Source organism: Cavia porcellus, unplaced genomic scaffold (assembly GCF_034190915.1).
Source record: "Cavia porcellus strain 051 isolate PalLab524CR breed Dunkin Hartley unplaced genomic scaffold, mCavPor4.1 scaffold_5, whole genome shotgun sequence".
NCBI classification, from domain to species: domain Eukaryota; kingdom Metazoa; phylum Chordata; class Mammalia; order Rodentia; family Caviidae; genus Cavia; species Cavia porcellus.
The window spans coordinates 77,463,317-77,488,465 of record NW_026947488.1 but is presented as its reverse complement, the minus strand read 5'-3'; the positions used below and the strand labels follow the sequence as shown (position 1 = coordinate 77,488,465).

The window sequence follows — 25,149 nt, the reverse complement described above, 5'->3', positions numbered from 1 at the left end:
GCAGTTTTGGTTTCTCACACCACAGAAACATTGTGATATTTAAACATGTGAGTGTGATTTATTTCCTTATGGGTATTGTCTTAAGGTGCATTCATTTATCTAGAAACATCTCAGGCTTATTCTTTATGGCAGGGTTCTATAAAAAACCCATATCTTCTTTATCCATTCCTCAGTTGATGGGCATTTGGGCTGTTTCCAAGATTTAGCTATTATTAATTGCCTCATAAGCATGAATGTGCATATATGGCCCTGGTATGATGCTTTTAACTCTTTTGGGAAGATATGAAGAAGGATTATAGGTGTTTTTCACCACTACCAGCTATGGTTGTGTTGAATAAAACTTCTAATTTTAGTTTTCTTGGGGAATCTCTGCAGATTTCCACTGTACTTGAATCAGTCTACATTCCCAACAACAGTATAGAAGGACTACATTTTCCTCACCAGCTCTGCCAGCATTTGATACTGGTTGATTTCGTGATAATAGTCATTCTTTTGGAGGTTAAATGGAATTTCAGCGTTGTTTTAATTTTCATCTCTTGAATGACCAGTGATGTTGAACATCTTTTCATACATTTATTTGCTGCTTGTAATTTGTCTTTTGCGAAGTGTCTATTCATTTCAGATGCCCATTTTTGAACTGGACCTTTAAATTTGGAGGGGTGGTTTGATTCATAGAGTTCTTCATGTATTCTAGATGCTTTTAATATTTTATGTTTTTGATGCTTTCAAAACTTAGCCTTTGTACCATAATTTCTTGTCAGGTCCAATAATAAGTTCTTACGTACGGATATAGTCAGATAATTTTTTTTCATTCTTATAGTGATAGTATACAGTTAGAACTCAATAAATGTTAATTAAATGAAATATTGAATCTTATGTTTATCTTTTGTTTAATATTTTAAATGTATTTAGTTTTCCACAGTTTTAGAGTTAACTTACAAGATTATCTTAAATATGTTTGCTAACAGATTCATGGTATAAACAAGAAAACTTGCTGACTTTAAGAAGTCCATATGTTTTAAATATATTATAAAAATATAAAATTTTAAATAAACTTTATATGAACTATACATAAAACTTCAAACAACTTTTTTTGGATTCCTATCTTTCTAGTAAAAAAAAAACTATTTTAAATGCTTTATGAATGTTTTTAGCCCTTCCTTCATAAAAAGAGTGTTGCTTCTGTTCATGTTGGTTTATAGTGGCTAATTTATATTGAAATTAAAAACAGCATTGTTAAATTCAATATTCAAATTACAACAATTTATGAAGTGTATTACAATAACTCAAAAGATAATAATGGCTTCTACCAGACTAGCAGACATAGAAATTACAAAAATGATTGGATTGGGAAAAATTTGAAATAAAGACAAACGAATTCACTGGTAAAATTGATGTTAGATGTGAGAAAGCAGGAATAAATGATTCATATAAGGCATTAATGTGATTTGTGTCACTGGGAGAAAAGAAATTACACTCACTGACTTTTGGAAATTTTGAGAAGGTGCTAATTTTGAGGATTGTATACTTCATTGTGTGTGAACTGAGTAGACACTTCTGGGGCCCAGGAGAAAGAAACAGAATATGGAAGCAATCAGAATACAGAAATGTTAAGTGAAATCATTGTAAAAGAGGATCTAAATTTTAACAGAACAAAACCTGAAGATCATGAAATGAAATATGAGATGAATCAATACCTGGAAAATAAAGAGTTAAAAAACAATTAGCAAAGAACATTGAGAATGCAGAAAATAATTGCTAATAAAGATCACATTTCAGAAGAAAAGTTTCCAATTTCTGCTGATGACACAAGATAATGATAATGGAATAGGGAAGAAAAATTTTATAAAACAATATTGTGAAGCAGTAAGCTTATTTAAACATGAAAGAATGAGATTTATTTAAGAGTCCATTATATAGTACATACAGTTATAAAACTGTAATAAGTGTTTGCAAAGAGACACAGGTATGTTAATAGGCAGAGCAGTGAGAAATGTTGAGACAGTCTCTTCTGTTTACTTATGGACTTTCAATAAAATATTCTATTAGCTTCAAATGAATGGAAATGTGGTTCAGAGGGCTGAGTAGAAAGGAGAAATTGTGAAATAGGTGCTCATGTACAAGGGGACACTAGAAGACAAAGGAAATATTAGGATTCATTTGATGTCAACTGCAGTGAACTTTGAAGGAGACCATATAGGTTGTTTTTTCCACGCTGGTTTAGCTGTGGGTGTATAGCAGGGAAAAAACAAAAAGTTGGACTTAAATGTTATTAAGATTGGACCAGGTGAGTGTGGGAGAGAGAAAGAGGACACAGTGTTCAGATGTCCTACAAGGGAAGGATGTAAATGACAGATTATGGAATTTAAACCTAGAGGGAAAAGTTGTAAATACCTGACAAAGTTGAAAGACAGAAAAATAACAAGTGGAAAAGGGACCAAGGTGTAATGGAAGGGAGAAGGAGAGGAAGTATTTGAAATATTTTATGTCAAAGAAAAATGGAATGAGTTTTACATTTTGAAATAATCTGTCTCTGAACACTATGCACACATTTTCTTTTTCTACTTTCTGGTTTTGATTTTTATTTTCTCTGACTTAAACTACCAAGATATTTGTGCAAGTCAGATACTAATACTGAATTTATCTCAATTTATTCTCAAACTGCCTGAGCTTTAAGAACTATACTATGAACATTTTTATATGTCAAAATCTCCTACTCAAAACATTTCAGCATCTATCTCTTATATGCAGATCAAGTAAACTCTACTGAAATTCAATTCAAACTTTTAGATCATGTAACTGTAAGAAAAGAATTTTATTGTTTAAGCCACGAAGTCTGTGGCATTTTGTTATGGCTATTCTAAAAAACTGATATGCCCTATACCGTTATCTTTTTAAAACTATCTTTATGTATTCTGTTTCATTTCAGATGTTGCAGCTCTTGAATTAATCCTCAAATTTCCTTATCTTTTACCTATTATTTCTCATTTGATTATATTTTTGCTGTGTGTACACCTGTCATTGTGAAATTTTTGTACTTTTGTACTCCAGTGTTTCTACTGAAAATTGTATTTATTCTGCCATTGTCCATATATTTTACAATATATATCTTTGTTCTGAAATTTTTTCTCTTTTGCAGAGGGTGAGTGCTGGAAAATGATTCTAAGACCACATTCATGCTAAGCACACTCTATACTACTGAGCACCCCTGACACTTTACTTTCTGTTTGTTTTTTCCTATTGATGTTTCACTAATATTAGCTCTTCATTTGTGTTATTATATATATTGACTATGAGTTTTAAAAGGGTTTTCCTGCTTTGTCGTGAATTGCCTCTCCTTTTGGTTACCTTCTTTTTTGCACCATTCTGTATTTCTCTTATTGGAAGCTTTTCTCAAATGTCAAATGACCTTTATTTGTGTTCACAGTACTAAAGAGTAATGTAGTACAAAACAAACGGAAGATCTCTATGCCAACCAGTGGACTTCACCTTACAGAGTGGTATGCAGTGGTAAAGCCATTTTGGAAAGATCAACAAATGATGGCTTTTGGCCGTATCTCCACAGTTGTTAAGAAATCTGAGGGAAAATTTGTTCAGTTTTTTTTTTTTTTTTGAAATGGGTATTCCTGATGTTGGCACGTTTAGAACCAAGAAATGCAAACAGCTTGATGTTTTCATGACTCAGTTTGTAAATTTCTGTTAACTCTTTTTTATTGTATCTTTCATGTGTCTGCTGTCAACAGACTAATTACTTAATTTAATGTCTGTTGAGAATGCAAGTTCCAGCCCCCATAAATTTTGTATCTTTTCATAAAAGTTCCCTCTCTTCTCTAGGTTTTAATCTCTTGGTAAACCATCTCAACTTTCTGTCCCTAAGCCCGCCTGGCTTCCTAAAGCTGGATTTTCTTTCTTCTCGTAGAAACCTACTTCTTCTTTCTCAAACCCTTCCACGTCCCAACACTTGCAGTCCTCCTTTCTCCATTTTGCTTATCTTTTTCTAGTGTCTTCATAGATGTAATTCACTAATTCTCTCTTTATTGTTGTTTCTTGAAACAGCAAATACAGTTCTCTGTGTTTAAGGAGAAATGGTCATGAATCTTTAGAGAAAGAACTTCAAGACTATGTTGAGTGAAAATTAGGTTATTTGACTTATTATTATGTCAAAATAATTATATTTTTATTCTATTTCAATTTCCTTTGAATTAAATACATGAAAAGTTTCAAACTGACACTTTCCCTTGTATTGTAGGATGTCTCTTCAGCATTTTAATTAGCATACGATGTTAAGGTATTGCACTTGATAAAAGATAATTATTTGGGGGGATACTCAGGATCAAACTCATGACCTCACGCTTGCCAACCAGATGCTTGGGTTTCTGAGCCAAATCCCCAGCCTGATAAAAGATACATTTTAATGTTAAAAGCTTATATCAAAGCTAAACATTCAGGAAACTAAATCATACAAATATATTTATTACATATTAATTAATTTTGTACAATTGATCAATAAAAGTAATTTTAAAGTCCTTAAACTCATACATCTTAAATCAAAGAATGTAGTTTTGCTATTTAATAGATGGCTAAACTTAGTGATTTTTGTGTTATGCAGTCACTTCATCTAGGAAGTCAAAAGAAATAGATTGAATTGTATATTGGTTTTCTGGAATTTATGAGTATAGTGAAAATGATATATAACCTTGCAATACTAATACAACATTTGATTGATACAACATTTTAGCTTTAAACAGAATAGAAATACAATATGTAAGATAATTAAAAGAAAACAAAAAAATATAGCACTCTACATGCAGAATACAGTATCTCATGTAAAGAACAGATTGAACAAATTGACACAGAAAAACAACTTGATGGCAAATTAAAGCCATTTTAATTCATAAAAAATATTATCCAACTATTTTTTCATAGGAAAGAAATTTACTTTTAACACAATCTTAGTGGACAGAATTCTTAGTGCTATAGGATTTGTCTAAAATGTAGAAACAAATTCACATACAGGTAGCATTAGTGTCACATTGAAGAGTATGGCATGTTCAGTGATATTAGTAACTGTTCAGTGTGTTGCCTCTCACTAGCAAAATGTTGTGAAAGCTGACTGAATCCTAGTACCCGACAAGCATTACTATCAATCCTTGTCCTTGCACCTGTCATCTGACATACATTTTCTACCTACATCTTCAGTGTATTCTATTTAGCAGACTATAAGAAATGTATTTTAGTGGAAAATACATTCAATCTCCTAAAAATCAAAACATTATTTCTTCTAAATTTTATGATCAACTGCTGAATTTTTGTTTATCACTACAATAAAATTAGAACAATCACACATTTCCCTCCCAAATGATGGGGAAAGCACTGTTTTTTTTTTTTAATCTGAAAATCTGATATTGAGCCTTGATGATACCCATATGTGTTTCTCCACCTCTAGCATTCTCAGATCCTACCTTTCTAGAAAAAGCTTTCTGGGGACTCCAATTAGATAGTGTCTGATACACAGTTTTTCAACTACCAAATACTAATGTTTGTTCTTATTATTGAAATAGAAAAGCATTTTGATGAATAACTATTTTTAATAAAAATTAGACTAAATTAAAAGATTTGTAACAATCAGAAATACAAATCTATTGTTATAAAAATCAAAACAATATCTTGAGTGGCCATGTGACTATGGTTTACTGGAAAGAGGTATCTTTTGCGATGATCTTAATGTTTTGTACCTTGAAATGCATAATTTCAGCTGTAGGAATGTGTTCATGTGTCAGAACTCAGTGATGATGTTTAAGATCTGTTTCTTCCATTGTATGTAATTTTAACTTTTAAGAATGCAAGAGCAAAATTAAACAGTGCCCCCTGGCTCATGAAAGTTTTAACTCTGAATATACAAAGTTAGGTTCTAACCCTGAATATACAAAAAGAGGTTTGGATAATGTGCTGATCTACTCAGTAATACCATAAGGCTTAGGAGGAAAATGTACAAAACACTCAAACTAAGATCCTGAATAGCCCTAGATATCTCTGGGCTTTGAATTCATATTTGAAGCCTTTATTATCAAGTTCAACCATCTGTCAGTTAAACCACAGATCTACAGTTAACTGTTTCACAACAAAGATGCCATACTGAGAGGTTTAGAGGTAAAATGTAGTTGTAAGTGCAGTTTTGAAATATATCCAGGAATAAGATGGATTAATGGATAAAGAATGGATAGAATAATAAAGAACTGGTGAAGAAGGTACAAAAGGCTCACTGCTAAATTTAGGTGAACTATGTTAGGATCCGCAGTAAAACTCAACTTTTTTATGTTTTAAAAATATCACATTAAATATTAGAAGGAAAATGACCAAATCATGAATCAAAGATGGTACACTTAATCTTCAGAATTCTTTACAGGATAATAAATTGATCCAGATGTCTCCAATTATGTAGCAGGAAAAAATGTATCTACTTTTGCTGTCTTCATCCATATGTATAAAAGCAATCCAAAACAGGGAAATGATGAAAGAGAAGAAGAAAATAAATTTGAAAGCAAATGACATCAAGGTATTTGAAACTGAGTTAAACAAGTTATTAAGCCAATTAATGAAACAATGTCATTAAATTGAAAAATACCTAAAGAAAGTTTATGGAACTGAAAATAATAGAAATAATGTGTACATATATATTTTAAATGGGTATGGAAAGTTTCTTCAAGATGCACAATGACAAAAAAGATATCAAATAAATAAGATAGGAACAATGAAAGAGGAATTAATTGGAGAAAAAGAGTAACTTCAAAAGTAAACTACATGGACTTTTTCACAACATCTTACCAATGAACGATTTGGCTACAAAAAGATATCACTTCAGAAGACAAAAAACATGGCTTGTTGCCTGGCTACCTGGATGGAGAAAATATGTAGTTTTGATTCTCAGTCTTGAAAATATTTGCCAGAGCATGAATGAAATTAAAATGTTAGCAATAGTGTATTCTGAAGTAAACACATGCAGTTGAAACAAAATCTTTGAAAAAATTTTGCAATAAAATACGAGTCTGTTAAATCCATAACTGGTTGAGCATGTTACCTTAAAAGTGTGACAGATGTATTATTATAGTTAACATATGATTTTAAAAATCTATTTAATGAAACTTGGTTCTAACTCTGAATATATAAACAGAGCTATGGATAATGTGTTTATACACACAACTGTAAAGGTTAGGAGAAAATGTACAAAAAATCTCAAACTGAGGCCTTAAATAAGCCCAGGCCTCATTGAGCTTTGAATTCATTATTTTGAAGCCTTCCTTCTCGTGACTTGATCACCTGTAATTAAAACCACATATATAATACTTCTACAGTCAACTGACTCATAACAAATATGCCAAAAAAATTAGAGAAAAGACAGCCTCTTACCAAATAGTGATAAAAAATCTGAATATATACATGCAGAAAACTAAAGTTTTCTGAAAGAAAGAATTCTCTTATCCTGTATAAAAATCAATTCAAAATGGATCAGTTATCTAACAATATTATCTGAGAGTTGGAAATTTTTAGAAGGAAAATAGGGAAGACATTTCAAGGTATTGATACAAGGAATAATTTTCTGGATAGGACTCCCAAAGCACAGAAAACAAAAGCAAAAATTATCCAGTGGAATTAAATAAAATTTTAAAACTTATGTATAGTAAAAGAAACAAGCAAAATGAAGATACCATCTGCAGAATGGGTGAAAATATTTGCCAACAATTCATCTGACAGAGTTAATATCAGAAACATATAAGGAAGTAAAAAAAAATCTTATCAAAAAACTAAATAAACCAGTTACAGTATAAATGATCTGAATAGAGACATCTGGAAAACACAAATATACATGGCCAACAAATAAAAAAATGCTCAACATCATTTATCATCAGGGAAATGCAAATCAAACTATAAGGGGACATAATTGAATCTCAGTTACAATGGCTATTGTCAGTGAACTGGAGTAAATACTGGTGAGAATACAGAGAAAAAGTAAATAAAAAATTACTGTCAGTATGGAGAACAGTATGAGTGTTCACTGTAAAACTAAACACAGGTCTATCAAATGATTCAGTAGTTCTACCTCTGGGCATATATCCAAGGGAAATAAAATCAGCTCCCTAAAGGATACCCATCTGTCCATATTCTTGTGGCACTAGTCACGGTAATTAAAACATAGAGTTTGCCAAGGTGACCATCAACAGATAAATGGCCAAAGTAAACATAGTGTATATTTTTCACATGTATTAATGATATACACACACATATATGTTTACCAGTACAAATATAATTGCATATATATACTCTACCAAAATTATGTACACATTTGCACACTTTAGTATGATGGTTTTTCAACAGATAGTGTTACCCTCATATGGGGGATTTTAGAGAATATCATGTATCACAGAAATATATTGGAGTATTATCGAACCACAAAGCTAAGTGAAATCCTGTCATTTGTAGCAAAATGATAAAACTGAGGTCTGGCTTAGTTCAATAAGCCAGACCCAGGAAGATGAGGACCTAATATACTCTCTTATATGTAGAAGCTAAATTTAGAAAGTTGACCTGAAAACAGAAGAATGATTATCAGGGACTGGGGATGCTGTGTATGAAGTCAGTGTGGAGAAAGAGGTTTGGTTTGATGAGGGCAAATTATTTGCATGGATTCCACATGTACAATGAATACACATCAGTAAAAATACTTACAAATAAAAATCAATATCCTTGTTTGAAAGATTACACTCAACAATGAAATTTTTCTTTGAAAAATTCAAATTATGTAACAGAAAATGAGGTAACTCCCAGAGCAGAAGCCAAAGAGCATGAAAGCTTTTCTGAAGTAAAGAGTGGCATTGTCACTCACTCTGTGTCAAACCCGAAGTCTGGTGCAAACTTGCCGGAGAGCAGAGCCTAGTTTCAGGGCTCTGTCATTTTTACTTCCATGAGGCTTCATTCTGTGCAGTCCTGTCTTCCTTTTCTGTTAGACTCTCTTCTGTACTTTGAGAACCTCTCTTCTGCATTTCTTCACAAAGCTGTTCATCTGGGTTTCTTTTACTCTAAACCAAAGAACCTCAACAGAACAGACAATAACTTCTAAATCATTATATATTAAGCTATCTGATGTGTAACATTACATTAAATATTTCCTGAATAAAGAATTAGATGAATTACAAAATAGAACACCTGCAGCTGACTAAAATACAAGTAAGAAAATAATACACCATTTCACATGTACTTTTAAAAATATATAGGATGATTAATTTTGATTCTATTTTTCTGTTTTAAATAACTTAATGTATCTTTTAAAATTTGTTAGCTATACTTTTATAGAACAAATTCAAAATCTTTAGTCTCTACATCTGAATATACGCTTCTATTGTATGTCAGAGTTACATTTGAATTTATCAAAAAATAATCAAGAAAATATTTTAATCACATAAGTCTCGTTATAAGAAGAAAAGCTAAGACTGACTTTCTCCATTCTTCTTGCAGGAGGCGGGGGTGCATTTTTGAATATAGCTTATTCATCTTGGTAAGTATTTTATACATTGAAAAATACAAAATTGTTGTTATAAGTACTATATTTTCAATCTATTTTCATTAGAGATTCAATATAATTTTGTACAAAGAATGATAATTTTTCTCTGTATAAAAATCAATGTATTATTTGTGAAAACCTTAAGAAAATTTCTGATTTTAAACAAAGTGAGTCAACCATTATTCATTTTTTATGTGCAAAACACTGATAGATAGCATGGCTGATTATAAAAATGAAAATTGAGTGAACTACTACTACTAAAAAGAGAATAAAATCTACTGTTATTGAAATGAATCCTTATTAGAGAAAGAAAGGAGAAGGAAATGATTTGAGTAGAGCCTCAGAGAATGAACAGGATTACAAATAGCCAAAGGTGTTAGAATTAAGTCATGAAGTGCTTTGGAAATACTTTTATCCATGGTACATTTCAAGAAATAGAATTATTGCTTGATCAGTGGCAGCCTTTTCAGGCACACAAATACTCAATGATTGATAAAACTGAGTGAAAACAAACAGAATAAACACAGTTTTTATTTAGCTTACTTCTGCATATAAGTGAAATGGAAAAAAAAAAAAAAACCAGCAAAGCTATTTAGTCTGACTAGAGTTTTATCCATACCCTTAGGTTGCTGTCATCCTAATATAAGAGCAAGGATATATTTCACAGCTGATTAAGTAATGGCAAACACAGTGAGAGAACAGTGTCTCAGAAGTGAGGAATGATAACAGTAGATGCAGTCTTTGGGGATAAATGCTATCTAGCAGACTCCAGCCCAGAAGATGCATGCTAGACAACTCTGGGTCATGTTGGACCTTGATGTGAAGCTGTCTTGCTTTTATTTGGCTACCATTTCATGTTTCTTCTGTCTGTCCTTCTGATTATCAGGGATGTGGCCAAGATTTCCAAGTGTCTGTATATGAGAGGTATGGCAAAGGATAAAAAAGAAACAGAGACATGACGGGGAGCTGGAAGGTCAATGTCTCAGGCCGGACAAAGATCCAGATACTCCAAACCAGCCACTGTGTATTGTGTGTGTACAATGCAATTGGTGCACACAGTGATAGGAGGGGTTGGTGAAACATTGAGAGGTCTATGACACTACAGGCAAAAAATAATCCTGGAATGACTTAAGAGGGTAAAATGATCATACACTAAGGAGGATATTGCTTTGGAGTGTTCTTTTTCATCTTAGTGGTCTTAGCTTAGTCTTAGTGGTGGAAGAGAATGGCCCATCCCAAGTGTTAATGGGAAGTCTCCAAAGGGTGATACCAAAATCTTAAGCCTCCATTTATTCTTTCAGGAAGTTTTCAAAATTAACCATTGTGAATTTGTGGTCCCTAATCAGTGACAGGGAGGCATCAAATGATTTTAAAGGATTCCTGGACATCTATTCCTATGCAGAGAATGATATCCATACATTTATAACCTTCATAACTAACTTTCAGCCTTCCTGTAATATATCAGCAAAAAGTTTTCTCTTGATAATTAGAAGTTTTTACACAATTATTTTATTTTCTATTAACATGTATTAATTGTACATATTAATGGGATACAATGTGACACCTTCACACGTACAAAGCAGAAGCTCTTATCTGATCCAGCCTTCCTTACTGAGCTTGTGCTTGCATCCTTCTCGGCTTCTATTAATAACTATTTTACCTTCAGGCTCACTGTTAGCTGCTGCACAGGACAGAGACGATGAGGTACTTGTCTTTATGTGTCTGGCTTATTTCACTTAAAATAATGCCTTCCGCTTCCACCAGTTTGCTTGGACAGAAGTATACTTAATTTGATAATAATAAAGAAATTGTTAAGTAACCAAATTAGATTTATAAGTGGGACATGGAGATGACCAAACAAATCAAAGCTCTTTTTTTTTTTTTTTTTTTTTTTGAGTCAAGGTCTGACTATGTAGTGCAGGTTGGCATTGAACTCACTCTTATAATCCAGGTTGACCTCCAAATCTGTTGATTCACCTGCCTCAGCCTCTCCTCAGTGCTGGGATTATAGACATGTGCCACCACTCACTCCTCGCTTCAGAACTCTTTTATACAAATTATCAAAATTTTAAGGTATTGCCCTAAGCTGAAGGACAATATTGTAGGATTACTACTGATGTGACAGGATGCAGACAGAAGTCCCAAAAAACGAAAGGCAGGCCCCTTCTGCCTCTGTGCTTCAGATTCAGTTTATGAGAAGGGATTCTCTCCAAATTGATACTAGGCAATTGCATATGTGATACATGTGTTCAAGAAGGCAAAATCAATTTTTTGTACTGTGAAAGAGAGACATTTGCCTTCTCTCTTATTTATGTTAGTGTTATAATAAAACATGAGACCTGTTAATCAGTTATTTTTGACCTCTGGGTCTGTTACAGGTTTCCTGCAAAGTTACTCAGACTGGTTATCTTTCTGTTTTGGGGGTGAAATGAAGGGGTAGGTCTAGCTTTGTTTTAATTTTAGGTTTTGTTTTTATTTCATTGTGTCTAATCATGCATGAATGCATGGAATCATAAAACTTTCTTAAGGCTTAAGTGTACATTTGTAAAGAAATATAAAAGTCATCCTAAAGTTATAATTTCCGTATTCATTAGAAATATATCCCCCTGTCATATGTCTAGGTTAAATATACATGCAAAGAAAGACAGAAATTGTAAGATAATAAGATATTTAAAATGCTTATGCAGTTAAGAATTTTTAATTAATGATAAATGGTAAATGAAAAATTTAAACCAGTAAATATTTTGTCAATATAATTATTATGATATTACACATAAATTATCTGGTAAAATAAAAGAGTCATATTAAATAAGTAACATTTATATTCTTTTTAATTAATTAAATTAACTCAAATAAGAATTTAACAATTCTCAGTTCTGTACTTAACAATTTTTGAATTGTGTTTTACTCAAATGATCTTAACTATAGATTTTTATTTGTTAATAGAAACTGATATTGAAATCATAATTTTTATTTTAGTAATTATCTAGTAATTAGATCATTTCAGTAGTCAACTGAATAAAATAAATATGTCTTACAATCCCAGTCAACATTTGTCTCTCTACTGTGATCTAGTTCTTCTTTCTGGAGCTTTTTAACTTGCTAATCAATTACTCTATCATCTTTATCTTCTAAGTATGTTCATTTTAAAAGTGGTCATCAAGCACTCTGTATTTTAATTAATTGCTCTTAATAGACAAGTTATCATTCTTTATCTTTGAATAAACTTAATTGCTTTGAAGGCCTAATGGAGAAACAGTTATGCTTTCAGAAGGCTATTTCTTAAACTTTTTCACATTTCCTGTGTCCTGTTTCCTATTCCTGTCTGTTTCACAAAAGCTTTGTTCTGTGATTTTCCTTTTTCCTAATAACTTGTGACATTTATTCCTCACAGCTTGACAAAATACCAAGCAGATTAACATCATTATGCTAGAAATGTTAGTAAAAAATTCTTCTTTCTCACACACTATTGCAAGTTGGCTTTAGACAGCACGTTTTGTGGTCTTCTACCTTGGTTTACTTCTTTTGAAATCCTTGTAAGAGTTGAGCCTTCAAATACAGAAAAAAAATCAATTTTTCTTTGTAATATATTGACTTCTGCTGGGAACATTTAAAGCATATGAGTATTATATTTTAAAATAAAAATTAAATGCTGAAAATAAATTGAACATGTATTAGCTCTAATACTGAGTTACTAATATGTGCTCAAATTTGAACACCAGGGGACAATCAAATAACTTTGCAGATTAAGAAGATTTGTGAAATGCATATGGAGAATTTCTTAAAACTTTAAAACTTCCCTTTTAATTTTGGCATTATATGTGTACCTGGAAGTTATAAGTTCATCCAAATAATCTGCAATTAAATTTGTGCTTAGATTACCACAGTAATGGGAGTAAAATGCTGAAACATTCTCCTGCCATATTTATGACATATATATTTATAAACTTCATTTAAAAATACATCATCATTTTTGGTGCATAATAGATTAAGTCTGAGATGAGGAACTTTATCCAAGATCACCAAAGAGTTATAGGCTGAAGCTCTGATGAAAACAGTGTAAAAATTTATGCATGCACGTGGGCATTTGTATACACATATTGTAAGGTTTGTACCATTGAGTTTTCTATAACTCTTGTATTTCAATCAATGTGATAAACTTCATTTAAAGCTTATGGTCACACTGAATTGTGGGACACTGTCTCAGAAAATATCATTTTAATCAATGATACTGTTTTTGTTTATTGTTTCTTTTATTTATTTCATTCAAGACTCTACTTATTCATTCAAAGCCAGAAGCACAAAGTTCTAGCTTTAGTTGGTCTTTTGTTGATATTAAGGGAAAGAAATTAAAAATATTCATCCCCCAAGGATATTCTATATAAAACAAAGGTAAGAAGATTCTGCTTACAAAAGTAAAACAAAACAAATGTGAAAAGAACATGCCAAAATATCAAGTTTTAAAGACCAAAAAAAGTGGAAATAAATTACCTATCACAATAAATATTTAGTGGTTAAATTTATTTATATTTATTTACTTTTTTTTTTGAACTACAGTGTTCGAGAGAGAATACTTTCCACTGTGATTTTTCCATAATTTTGATTTCCCCTGGTCCAACGAGAATCTAAAACTTTTTCTGTTTCCATATCTCAGGTTCCTCTGGAATCTGGTGAATTTCTAAATGACTGAGCACCCTCCTTCTCACCGGCAGAGTGTTTAGGTCAAAATCCCTCCTATGCCTTGTCCGACACTACACATGCATTTGGGGAAGCGCTAGAGTAAGTTTAGAATTGTGTGGTCAGTATCCACCACCATTGTCAGGAGTTGTTTTCAGAGTATTAACTGCTCTTGACATTACTGCAACACATCAGAATTATGTTTTGAACATGTTGATTAAATTTTTAGACAAAAAAAACTAGATAAAAATAACTGATTTTTGGTTTGATTGAGACCGAGTCTCACCATGCAGTTCAGGCTGGCCTTGAACTCACTTTGTAGCCCAGGCTGGCCTTGCTTGTAGTGATCATCCTGCCTCAGTCTTCCAAGGGCTGGGATTACAGGTGTGCTTCACCACAGCTGGTCTATGTTAATAACTTTTGTTTAGAACCATGCCTCACTATTCATAATAGGTCTTTGAATATTTGAGGTAATTCCTAAAACTTCGAGTTTCCCTGAGATAACTTTTGCAGATAAGTGTTTTACACTTAAAATGATACTTCTATTATTCCGCTGCTCTCCTTTTCCTAACATCCTCCCTAAAAAAGCAGAGTAGCCTCCAATTTTTTGAAGCAACTGATAGTTGAACCTCAACTTGACCTGACTAGGGCTTATTTCAGGCCTGGCATTTGATAGAGATATTTTCTTGTAAACTCATATAAATTAAATTATTTCCTTTCCCTTCTGTGCAAAATATTAATTGATATTATTTGCCTCAGGATTTTGCGGTAACTAGAAAAACATGCGCAAACATATAGTATTCATGTTAATATCAGCTAGGATCTTTAGCATATTTATTTTCTAAATTAGGGTACAACATATATTAAGTGCTGTGGAAGTTCTACATGTTACTGTGAGAAATTACATTTAAAAGGACTGAAAATCTGCTCATGAACAAGGAATATTCCTCATTCTAAAGAGTTTCTTAATCCTTTGTACATTGAAATCTCATAAAGAATAAAATATACTGATACTTCTGTCGTACCTCTAAAGTTTTAGTCTAATTAGTTTGGGACATGTCTTCATATCTGACTGAACATATAGTGCATGATAGTAATATGAAATTACTATCATGAAAACAGAAACAAAGAAAAATATTTTGAATGAATCATAATTCTTTAAGAGTTACAGCAGATAATAGAAAGCAGTGAAAGTGATTGGCTCACAAAACACTTTTAGTGGCCTATCTTAGATTTTTACTTATTTTAATTTTAGCATGAGTGGAACAGATTACTCCTTGCCTCTTGAAATTCTTATCAGCTTGTTCAGAAATATAATTTTAGTTATTGTCACAGTTTCTTTGGCTGTCTGATCATTACAAGAAGATCTCATACTTCATTTTGTTCTTTTTGTGCCTCTACAGTCTGTTCACCCCATTGTGATAATGAAGATTCAATTATGGACCTCACTGGTGTAAATCTTCCTTGGCTCCTGCAATCTTTCAAAGCAACTTTCAGGATATTTGGCTAAGCAGCTCAAGCTTCTCATGACTCTTCTTTTCTATTGAAACTCCCTGTCAATTCACTTTTCAGAGAGGGATGATGTGACTTACCACTGCCAGGATTTGGGGCATCGTCTCTCATGCTTCAAATGGGTTCCCTCAATTTCCCTCAGATGAGACACTCCTGACTGCTCTTCAGAATTCAGGGCAAATGTTAAGCCTCCTGCAAAGCTTCCTGTGGGTATATTGCTGTTTTCTTTCTCTCCATCTAGGTAACAAAATCGATTTCTGTGAGGTTTTCCTGAAATAGTTAACACGCTTGTTTATCTCTGCTACCTACTGATTTTCCCAAAGGTACTTTGGAATCACCCTCGGATCTTCTGAAGGAAAAAATCTTGGTGTGACTGTATCATCCTTTTGGATGATTCTTACTCATCGTTAAATCTGAAGAAACCTCAAAAGTGATAGCAACTGTTTTGTGATCACTAGATCAGGAGCATCAGTCATTCGGGAACTCATGGAAAATGCAAATGATTTGGGTCCCAAACTGGGTATCTCAAGTCAAAAATTTGGGGCTGGAGCCTACCTGTAAGTGTATAGCAAGCTCCTTGTGTGATGCTAATGAAAATTTGAGAACTTCTATTCTATTCTGCATGCTCATGTAATACAAATCCTCAACAAAGTATCTTGTTCTAAAACTCCTTTAAAAAACAGAGTGAGGGTTAGTGCTAATATATGGGGAAACAAGCATGCCAAAAATTTCCAAAGAAATCCTAAAATAAGGTTGACAAAAGGTAAATTTGTCAAAGGAATATTTGTTATAGAAGCCAAAAAAATCTTTTAAGTATGACTTGAAAATGCAGCCTTTTATAGGAAGTTGTTATAGTTTATCAGACAGGCAGGTTGGACTTTTGAGTTGCAGGTTTTAGCAATGGATCCATTGAAGATGTGAATGGAGAATCAAGTGGAGACAAAGGAGAGGGCTGAGGCCTGAGACCAGAAATACTCCATCTAGAAGAGATCTATGAAGAGAAATTACACAACAAATGGAATGGAGAAAGAGGGTCCCTGAGATAGAAGGAAATAAGGAGACTTTAGGAGCCTGAAGGCAAGTAAAAGTAAAAGTGACCTGGTTAAACATTGGTTGTGAGAAAAGCAAGACAAGGACAGAAAATTGAGCTCTAAATTTGGCAAAGAAGAGGCATAACTTGTTGAGACAATTTTAGGGGTTAAAACAAAAGAAATACTGATGAAAATGAAGATAATAAACAACACAATGAGAAGAAGTAAAGACAGCAAGAACAAACATCTTTACCCAAGAATATTTTATGAAAGTAGAAAAAGAGATGACTGAGGATGAAAATGATAATGAAGAATTTTGTTATTTTTTTGGAGAACACACATCCAACTTCCATGTATATACATATATTTACTATTAACCATAAACTTATTTATCTAGAAATTAATTATTCCAGAATATTTAATGCTATTGCCATATATATATATATATATATATATATATATATATATAGCATGTATGTGAGCTGCCTGTTGATGTTTTATTTATTGACAAAAGAAATTTTGATACTCAACTGGAAAATTTCTAATGACAGTGTTCTAGACAATGCAAGTTAAGGAGTCTATTGGTTAAATTTCTGAGATTACTACAGTTTTCTTCACAAAATGGAATAAACTCAAATGTAGTTATTTTTCTGGTTACATTAAATATCTGAGTGGTACTCAAAATACAATTATGAGTATAAACAAGCACAAAAACCCTCAAAATGGTGAAGTCAAAAGAGATGAACCTACCTTTGACACCCATCACAGTGCTGATGAAGCTCTTGCACTACATGAACATGCCTTTTCACGTGCTTCCTCGTGATAAGGATGCATTACATAGTTCATAGTTAATACAACTATTTCTGCCCAAACTCAACATCAGTCCATTTTATCTTACCTTCCTCCGTAGCCATGTCAGAGTTTTTCACAGCTCAGGCTTTTCTATGATTGCTTGATTGGTGGTTATCTACTTACAGATACAGTCTTTGTCTGTCAGTAGGTCATTGCCTACCTTGAAGACTTTTTTCATCCTTATTGAAGCTTGATTTCTCTGCCTTCCCCCAAATCCAAGCAGGTAACTCCTCATAGTGCCACAATGATCGTCCACATTGATAATGGAACTCTTGGTACCTTTTTTTCTAGAAATGTTTCAAGGAACATAATTTTATGGTGGGAAAAATTCACATTGCCCGGGGAAATGGCTTTTGGAAAAACCGTGCTCAAGTGTATAGGACGGCTCCAGTCCCCAAACACACTGATGCAAATGTCAGTGTTACTCAGACAAACAATACTCTCTCATATATTTACTCCTGTAATTTCAAATAATAGCCAACACAGAGAACAGAGAGCATACAAAATATGATGTTAAAAAGTAAGTTTAACAGGATATGAGGAAAAATTTCAGAAATAGCACATTCACATTGTGAAATGTTGAATGAAACCCATATGTATAAAAAACTGAACCACAAAATTTTTATTTGCAGTAACAATTATGCTGTTTGTGAATCTTCAGTTGATCATTCTAAAAAAGTTCAATTCTAATATGAATTTTCTGAAGCTTTGAGACTATTTTTTAAATGATATGAGTGCACATTTTTCTATAGATTTTCTTTTAGCCAATTAATGTACTGATCTATCAGTCTGTAACCAATTTTAAATTTCAGAAGGGCAAATGCTCCATGGAATCCATCCTCGACATGGTTATGGGTCACTTGCACTCCAGCATTCCGAAGTCTGGTGACATACATGATTCCATCATCTCTCAAAACATCATATTGACAAGTGAGGACATAGGTCAGGGGTAAGCCACGCAACTTGCTGTCATCTGCCAACAGAGGAACTGCCCTCATATCTAGGAACACAGGATATTTTTGAGCAAACTCAGAACTACCATAAGTTGGGTTTTTATAAACATGTCCTTTTCTAAATCTCTCAGGGAGCAGGGAACTCCAGTTAACAAACTTGAAGAGATGACTCCATTCTTCAGGTACATGCTGATTGGAGAGCATGACTTTCTCAAGTGATCTGTCTGATGTAATATATTCACTCATAAGCCGGATCAGCAGTGATTTTGACAGACCTGGCATATGTGAATATTCTCTGTATGATGGAGAATCTAAATCAAAAGCCTGAAGTGCAGGATAAATTAAAGACTGCATCTTGAGTTTGATCTTCACATCTGGGTCATATAATTGCTATGAAAGAATTGAGATGATTTACATAAATTATTTGCATTTATAAATGATAAAATAAATGTAATGACCTGTTTTATGCATAAATTTATAATCTAAAACATTTTTATATAATCTAACATACCGTCTCAACAAAATATTCAAAATGGATTCATAGAACTAGATATTTCTTTTTTTATTTCAAAGAGAACATAAAAATCCAAAGCAAACCAACAATTAAAAAATAACAAAAACAAAATGACAACAATAACAACAAAAAACAATGGCAATGTAGATTTCAAAACAAGATGATAGGAATTTAACAATGGTTGTTAAATTACTTATTATTATCCTCAAAGTAATTGCTCAGGTTACCAGATACAGGCATGTACATTGATCAAGCAATATAATTTCCCTCTGAGCAGTTTCTTTTCCCTTTTACTGTATCTACTGTAACTTTTGGATCTTATTTACTCTCTTGTTTTGTTATACTAGTGAGACAATACGGTGTTAACAGAAGCAAGTCTGATTTATTTCAATTATGAGTATGGTTTCTAATTGCATTCATTTACCTACAAAAACCTTGGGTTCATTGTTCCTTGCTATTGAGTAGTATTTCATTAACATTAAATAAAAATACCATATATTTTTTATCCATTCCTCAGCTGATGGACATTTGAGTTGTTTCCAAGATCTGGCTATTACAAATTATGCAGCTATATACATGGGTGCACATATATCACTGTGGTATAATGTTCTCAATTCTTCTGGGAAAATATCTAGAAGAGGAATAGGTGGGTCAAACGGAACCTCTAATCAGTTTTTTAAGGAATCTCCACACTGACTTCCAGAGTGATTACACTGGTAGATACTTCCACTACAGTGCCGAAGGCTTTCCTTCTCCCCACAGCCCCACCAGCATTACTTAGTGATTAACTTCTTGAGGTCAGCCATTCTTTCTGGAGTGAGATGATACCTCAGTGCTGTTTTAATTTAAATCTCTCAAATGACCAATGTTGTTAAACATTTTTCATGTATTTACTCACAATTCATATTTATACATCTGAAAATTTTATATTCATCTTAGATGCCCTTTTTTGGAATAGGCTTTTTCATTTAGGGGGCTTAATTTTTTTCAGCTCTTTTTATGTTTTGGATAAAAGTCCCTTCTCTGAGGGACACTTGGCAAAAGTTTTCCCAATTTGTGGGTTTTCTTTTCACTCTGTTCATGATTTCGTCCAGTGCTCAAAAATTTTTAATAAGATGAGATCCTAGTTATTGATCCTTTGATGTATTTCCTGTGCAGTTAAGTTTTTGTTTATGAACTCTTTGCCTACCCCTGTGTCCCCAACATTTCTACTTACTTTGTCTTCCGGTAGGTTTAGTGTTTCTGTCTTAATATTTAGATATTTTACCCATTTTGACTTTAGTTCATGGTGATAGACATAGGTCTAGTTTAAGCCTTTGGTATGCAGAAAGCCAGTTTTTTCCAACACCACTTATTAAAAAAGCTATCTGTTTAAAGAAGCTGTCTTTCTTCCAGGGAGCATTTTTGGCCCCTTTATCAAAGAAAGGATGGCTGAGTGTGTTTGTAGTTGTGTTTGTATCTTCTGTCCTGTTCCATTGATCCTCAGATCTGTGTTTTGTTGTTGTTTTTGTAGTACTGTTTTGGAATTTTTTTTTTTTTTGCCACTTCTATGCTGATTTTATTTTAGTATAATTTTAAGTCTGGAACTACAATGCCTCCTGCCTTGTCTTTGTTATCCAGGATTTCCTTTGTTACTCTTTAAACTAGATATTTCTTATGTCAGTTATACTTTCTACTTAAGGGAAACTATCTGTCCTATATTTCTTCTAGAAAATGCAAAAAGCTCTAGGCAATAATTACTTAGTCAGTGTCCTATTGTCACTTCCAAGAATGACATACTGGAGACTTTCGTGAATAGATCTCATTATATTTTTTGGTTAATAGAAAAGGTTTTCTTTTTCAAATTTATAAGTTTTTCTTTTTAAATACACTAATACATCAATAGCTTTTGCCATGGAGAAGCAGGTTTACTTCGTAAGGATATCCAGCTTCACCAACAGCACATACTACTTAAAAAGATATGGACAAGTTTTCCACAAGAAGCACTCCATTAATAACGATCAGCCCTAATGTGCCAATAGATCAGTGGCCAGAAAACAGGAATGTACAAGTATGCGTAAAACAAAAAGTTTCTCACTAAAAAACTTTTTGAAGTATTTTTTAATTTTATAAAATATACTTTTCTAAATGTATATTTAGGATTTTCATAATGTATATTACAGTATAAATTTACATGTAACTTATAAATAAAATAGATATTGAATATACCTAAATACTTTGCAAATTATAGTATTGATTTACATTTTAATGGTTTTTTTTAAGTTCAATTTGGATATTTTGGCGACAAACTACCTATAAGGATTATTATATTTCAAAAGATATTTTAAAGTAAATTTAGCTATGTGACCCGAAGAACAAGACTGTGAGATTCAAATTATTCATTTTTCCTTACAGATGAGGAAATGGAAGCTTGAAGAGATTAAATGAATTAATCAAGATGACATATTGACATGACTCTGTCTCAAGAAAATTCAAGTCCTTGATTTCCAGAACAGTGATATTTTCTATCTGCTCACAATAGTGATTGGAAATTTTTTCCAAATTTCAATATTTGCTGTATACTTTCATTACAGCAAAGACCAAATGTGAAATTCTTTTATTTAAAAATATTGTCGAATATACTCTATAAGCCAAATTATTTTTATCTAAAACTAGTATAAATGATTATAACCAAAATAAAAAATACCAGAAATTACATTTCATTAAATTCAGGTTATACTTAGTCAACTTAAAAATATCCAAACTTCTTCATTTCCAAACAGTAAGCATCTTCCCCTCCACTACTACATGAGAAAATCATTGATGTGTCAACATCAATCATTAATAGGTTATTTTTGTCATAAAATTGAAACCATTCTATGTGTAATCGTGGTTGAAAAATGTTATTCATCATTATTCCTTTACTACCACTGCTTAATAACAGGTAAATCTGATTTTACATACAAATACAAATAATTTTTTGAAATATTTGTATTTCTTCTTTGTAAGTAACACAAAAGCTTTGCTCTGATAATTTCCTAAATAATCTCTGATAAATTCCTAAATTATTCTGGTAATAGAGGAATACTCCATTTGAGGTTATTCAATGCATTTGAATAAAGAGTTAAGTGGTAATTTTCTGATCTCGTTCTGTCTCATTTATCTATGATAACATTTACTGACACATAATAATCTTACCAGTGATATGAGAGAATTGCTGTTGCATTAAGAAAAAAAAGTCTGTGATAAGAATAAAAGTTGACATTGTGATGTGTGAAGAACTTTTAAAACACTGTCTTTAATATTCTACTATTAAAGTCACTAATATGTATTTTAATCTGTTTATAAGCAGATCAGCTAAGACTCCACACAAATGATGAACATCTTACCTGCTGAGTCACTGCTGCAGCTAAATTTCCACCTGCACTGTCTCCTGAAATACAGACCCTTTCAGGGTTTATGCCATAGCTTTCAAGAACATCTTTGCGTAAGAACCACTTTAGAGCATTATATACATCTTCAAATTGGGTTGGGAAATGATATTTAGGTACTAATCTGTAGCTTTGGAGAGAAAATATAGTTTTAATGTTGCATTATATAAATCAAAGTATATATACATGACAGAAATGAACATATTCTAAGTGCACAAATTATTGAATGCAAACTGAACATAGCAATATAACCTAGGTCATGAAATTCAATCCTGACGACACTCAGATGTCTTCTACTTATTGGCTACATGTCCTATAACTGATACAATAGAGGCATTTAATCTTGCTTGGTTTTGTCCTTAAAATATATGAACTCAAATAGAATGTAGAGCTATACTGGATTTTATTGTTCAGCACTGTATTTGTCTCTTTTTCATCAGTACTGGGGATCAAACTCACAACCACACACTTACAAGGTAGACGCTTATGCCACTGAGCTAAATCCCCAGGCCCTCAGCACTGTGTTTGAACCTCGTATACATCACTTTGTATATCATACTCCAATATGTGAGTTCACCACAATTCACTTGATCCAGTAACACGTTAATGGAGTGGCCACAGAAAGTCAAAGATCATGTGATTCCTCTTATAACTGATATCTAAAATGGTCAAGTCATGGATTCAAAGAGCAAAATGCTGATTTCCAAGGGCTGTGGAGAGGGAGAAGTGGAGGATTAATAATAAAAAGATTCAGTCAATATTATGAATAAACCATAGAGATTTATCATATAACATCATGTACATAGTTGACAAGAATTTACTGTGGATTTAAAAATTTGTTGAGAGAGAATCCTAGATTAATACTCAACACAACTAAATAAATAAATAAATATTTTCCAACTTAAAGATGCTATGCGTTTTTCTGTTGTTTGCAATCTTAGGCTAACTGCTCTCTGGATATTCTAATAGGTGATATTAGAATGATGAACACATGTATTTCCCTTGATATATACATGTGGTATTAATTGTTACAAAGTTATAATATGTGAACAGTTTTATTTAACATTGCCAAAGAATTTTGAAAAAAAAAATAGTGTACCTAGCTATTCTCAAACAATCAGTTTATGAAAGGGTCTGGCATGCCTGTTGTTTCCAGCATCTGGGTTTTTAAGACTTTTTCATTTTAGCTACAATATCAAGTATAGAGGAACTGCATAATATGGTTGATTTTTATTCTGATTTATGTTAATGTTTTATATATTTGAGAATTTTGAAATTCTCTTCTATTTCTTTTCAAGCTTTTTTCCCAGATACCATTTAATTTATAGATGTTTGTATATTGTGCAAAAGAAAAATACATATATTTTAGCATTAATCTATGCACATATTAAGTATAATACATTTAAATTTTTAAAAACAGCCACATTATTGAAATATAAATTATAATTCATAAAATATACTTAGACCATGCAGTTGATAGTGTGGTTTGTAATGTATTCAAAGAGTTGCGCACCCATATTCATAAGCAATTTTAGAACTTTTTTGTCCCAAATAAGGAAAGGAAAGAAAAAATAGAACCAGACCTATGCATATTGATATTCATGTTCTGTATTTTATCTCACCCCACTTCAATTCACAGGTAACCAAAATCGTTTGCCGGTTTAGATTCACCTAGACTGAGTATTTCAAAAACCAAAATAATGTATTTGATGGTCTTTTCTGACTTGCTTCTTTTACTTAGAATGTTTTCAAACTTCATGCATGTTACACTTCACACTTTATAAAGATGGTTTTCTCAACGACAGCAAGTTCAGTGACATTGTAAGACATATATCTTTCTTCATTTCATTATTCACTGAAAATCGGTGTGTATTTGAGATAGGGATTATTTATAATGTGTTTTATTGACAATCCACTGATTCCAAGAAACAGATTCTTAAAGACCATTACTGAAAATGAAGAGGTAATCTAATGCAAGTAATTATGTCTTTGGATAATGCAATTTAAGCATATGTGAATTTTTAAAATTATCTTTTCAACTAGCTTATAACATGCACATGCACTTTTTTTAAATGGTCCCCTCCATGTAAAATGAGAAACATTTATTTTTGGCATAATCAGGCCTCAGCTACTCAAGAAAGATGGGAGAATCTGGATAAGTCAGGCATCTAGATTTTAAAAAAAATCAAGATCTTACTTGCTTGATACAACGACAGCATCAAGTCTCTCTGCTGTCCATCTTGAGAGGAAATCATAATTACGTAAAGCTGAAATTAAAAGAATAAAACCAGGATATCAGTGACAATGGACAAATGAAAGAAAGATGTTACCTTGAAAATATTGTTGCACTTGTTTTGCATGCTGGAATTTTTGTGTGTTGTATGTTAAAATAACAGGGAGACAAATTTAACATTGTACTTAAATTTTAAGAAACTTCTCATCCATAACTCAGTGAAATTCAGGTTTCCCCTGAACCTGCTAGTTGCTCTTCACCCTTTACACTTCTGTGCATGCTTCATCATTGGCTTTTCTTAGTGAACTTCATTCTCTTGAAGACAATTCAAAGTCTCTCAAGGTAGATTAATTTGACTGCTTTATCAGACGGTTATTCACTGATCAAAAAGACCCGTCATTTACATAAACA

General features: G+C 32.3%; 1 protein-coding gene across 1 annotated transcript in view; it reads right to left on the bottom strand.

The window, feature by feature from the left end:
- Positions 1–4,865: 4,865 nt before the first annotated feature.
- LOC100723674 (arylacetamide deacetylase) overlaps positions 4,866–25,149 on the bottom strand; it is a 36,604-nt gene continuing 16,320 nt past the window's right edge. Inside the window, exons 3-7 of the mRNA XM_063249197.1 lie at positions 24,703–24,772; positions 22,464–22,635; positions 17,675–18,971; positions 15,826–15,982; positions 4,866–9,088 (exon numbers count right to left, since the gene is read on the bottom strand). Of these exons, the coding sequence (XP_063105267.1) occupies positions 18,375–18,971; positions 22,464–22,635; positions 24,703–24,772 (839 nt within the window). The 3' untranslated portion in view covers positions 4,866–9,088; positions 15,826–15,982; positions 17,675–18,374. The remainder of the gene's footprint in view (positions 9,089–15,825; positions 15,983–17,674; positions 18,972–22,463; positions 22,636–24,702; positions 24,773–25,149) is intronic.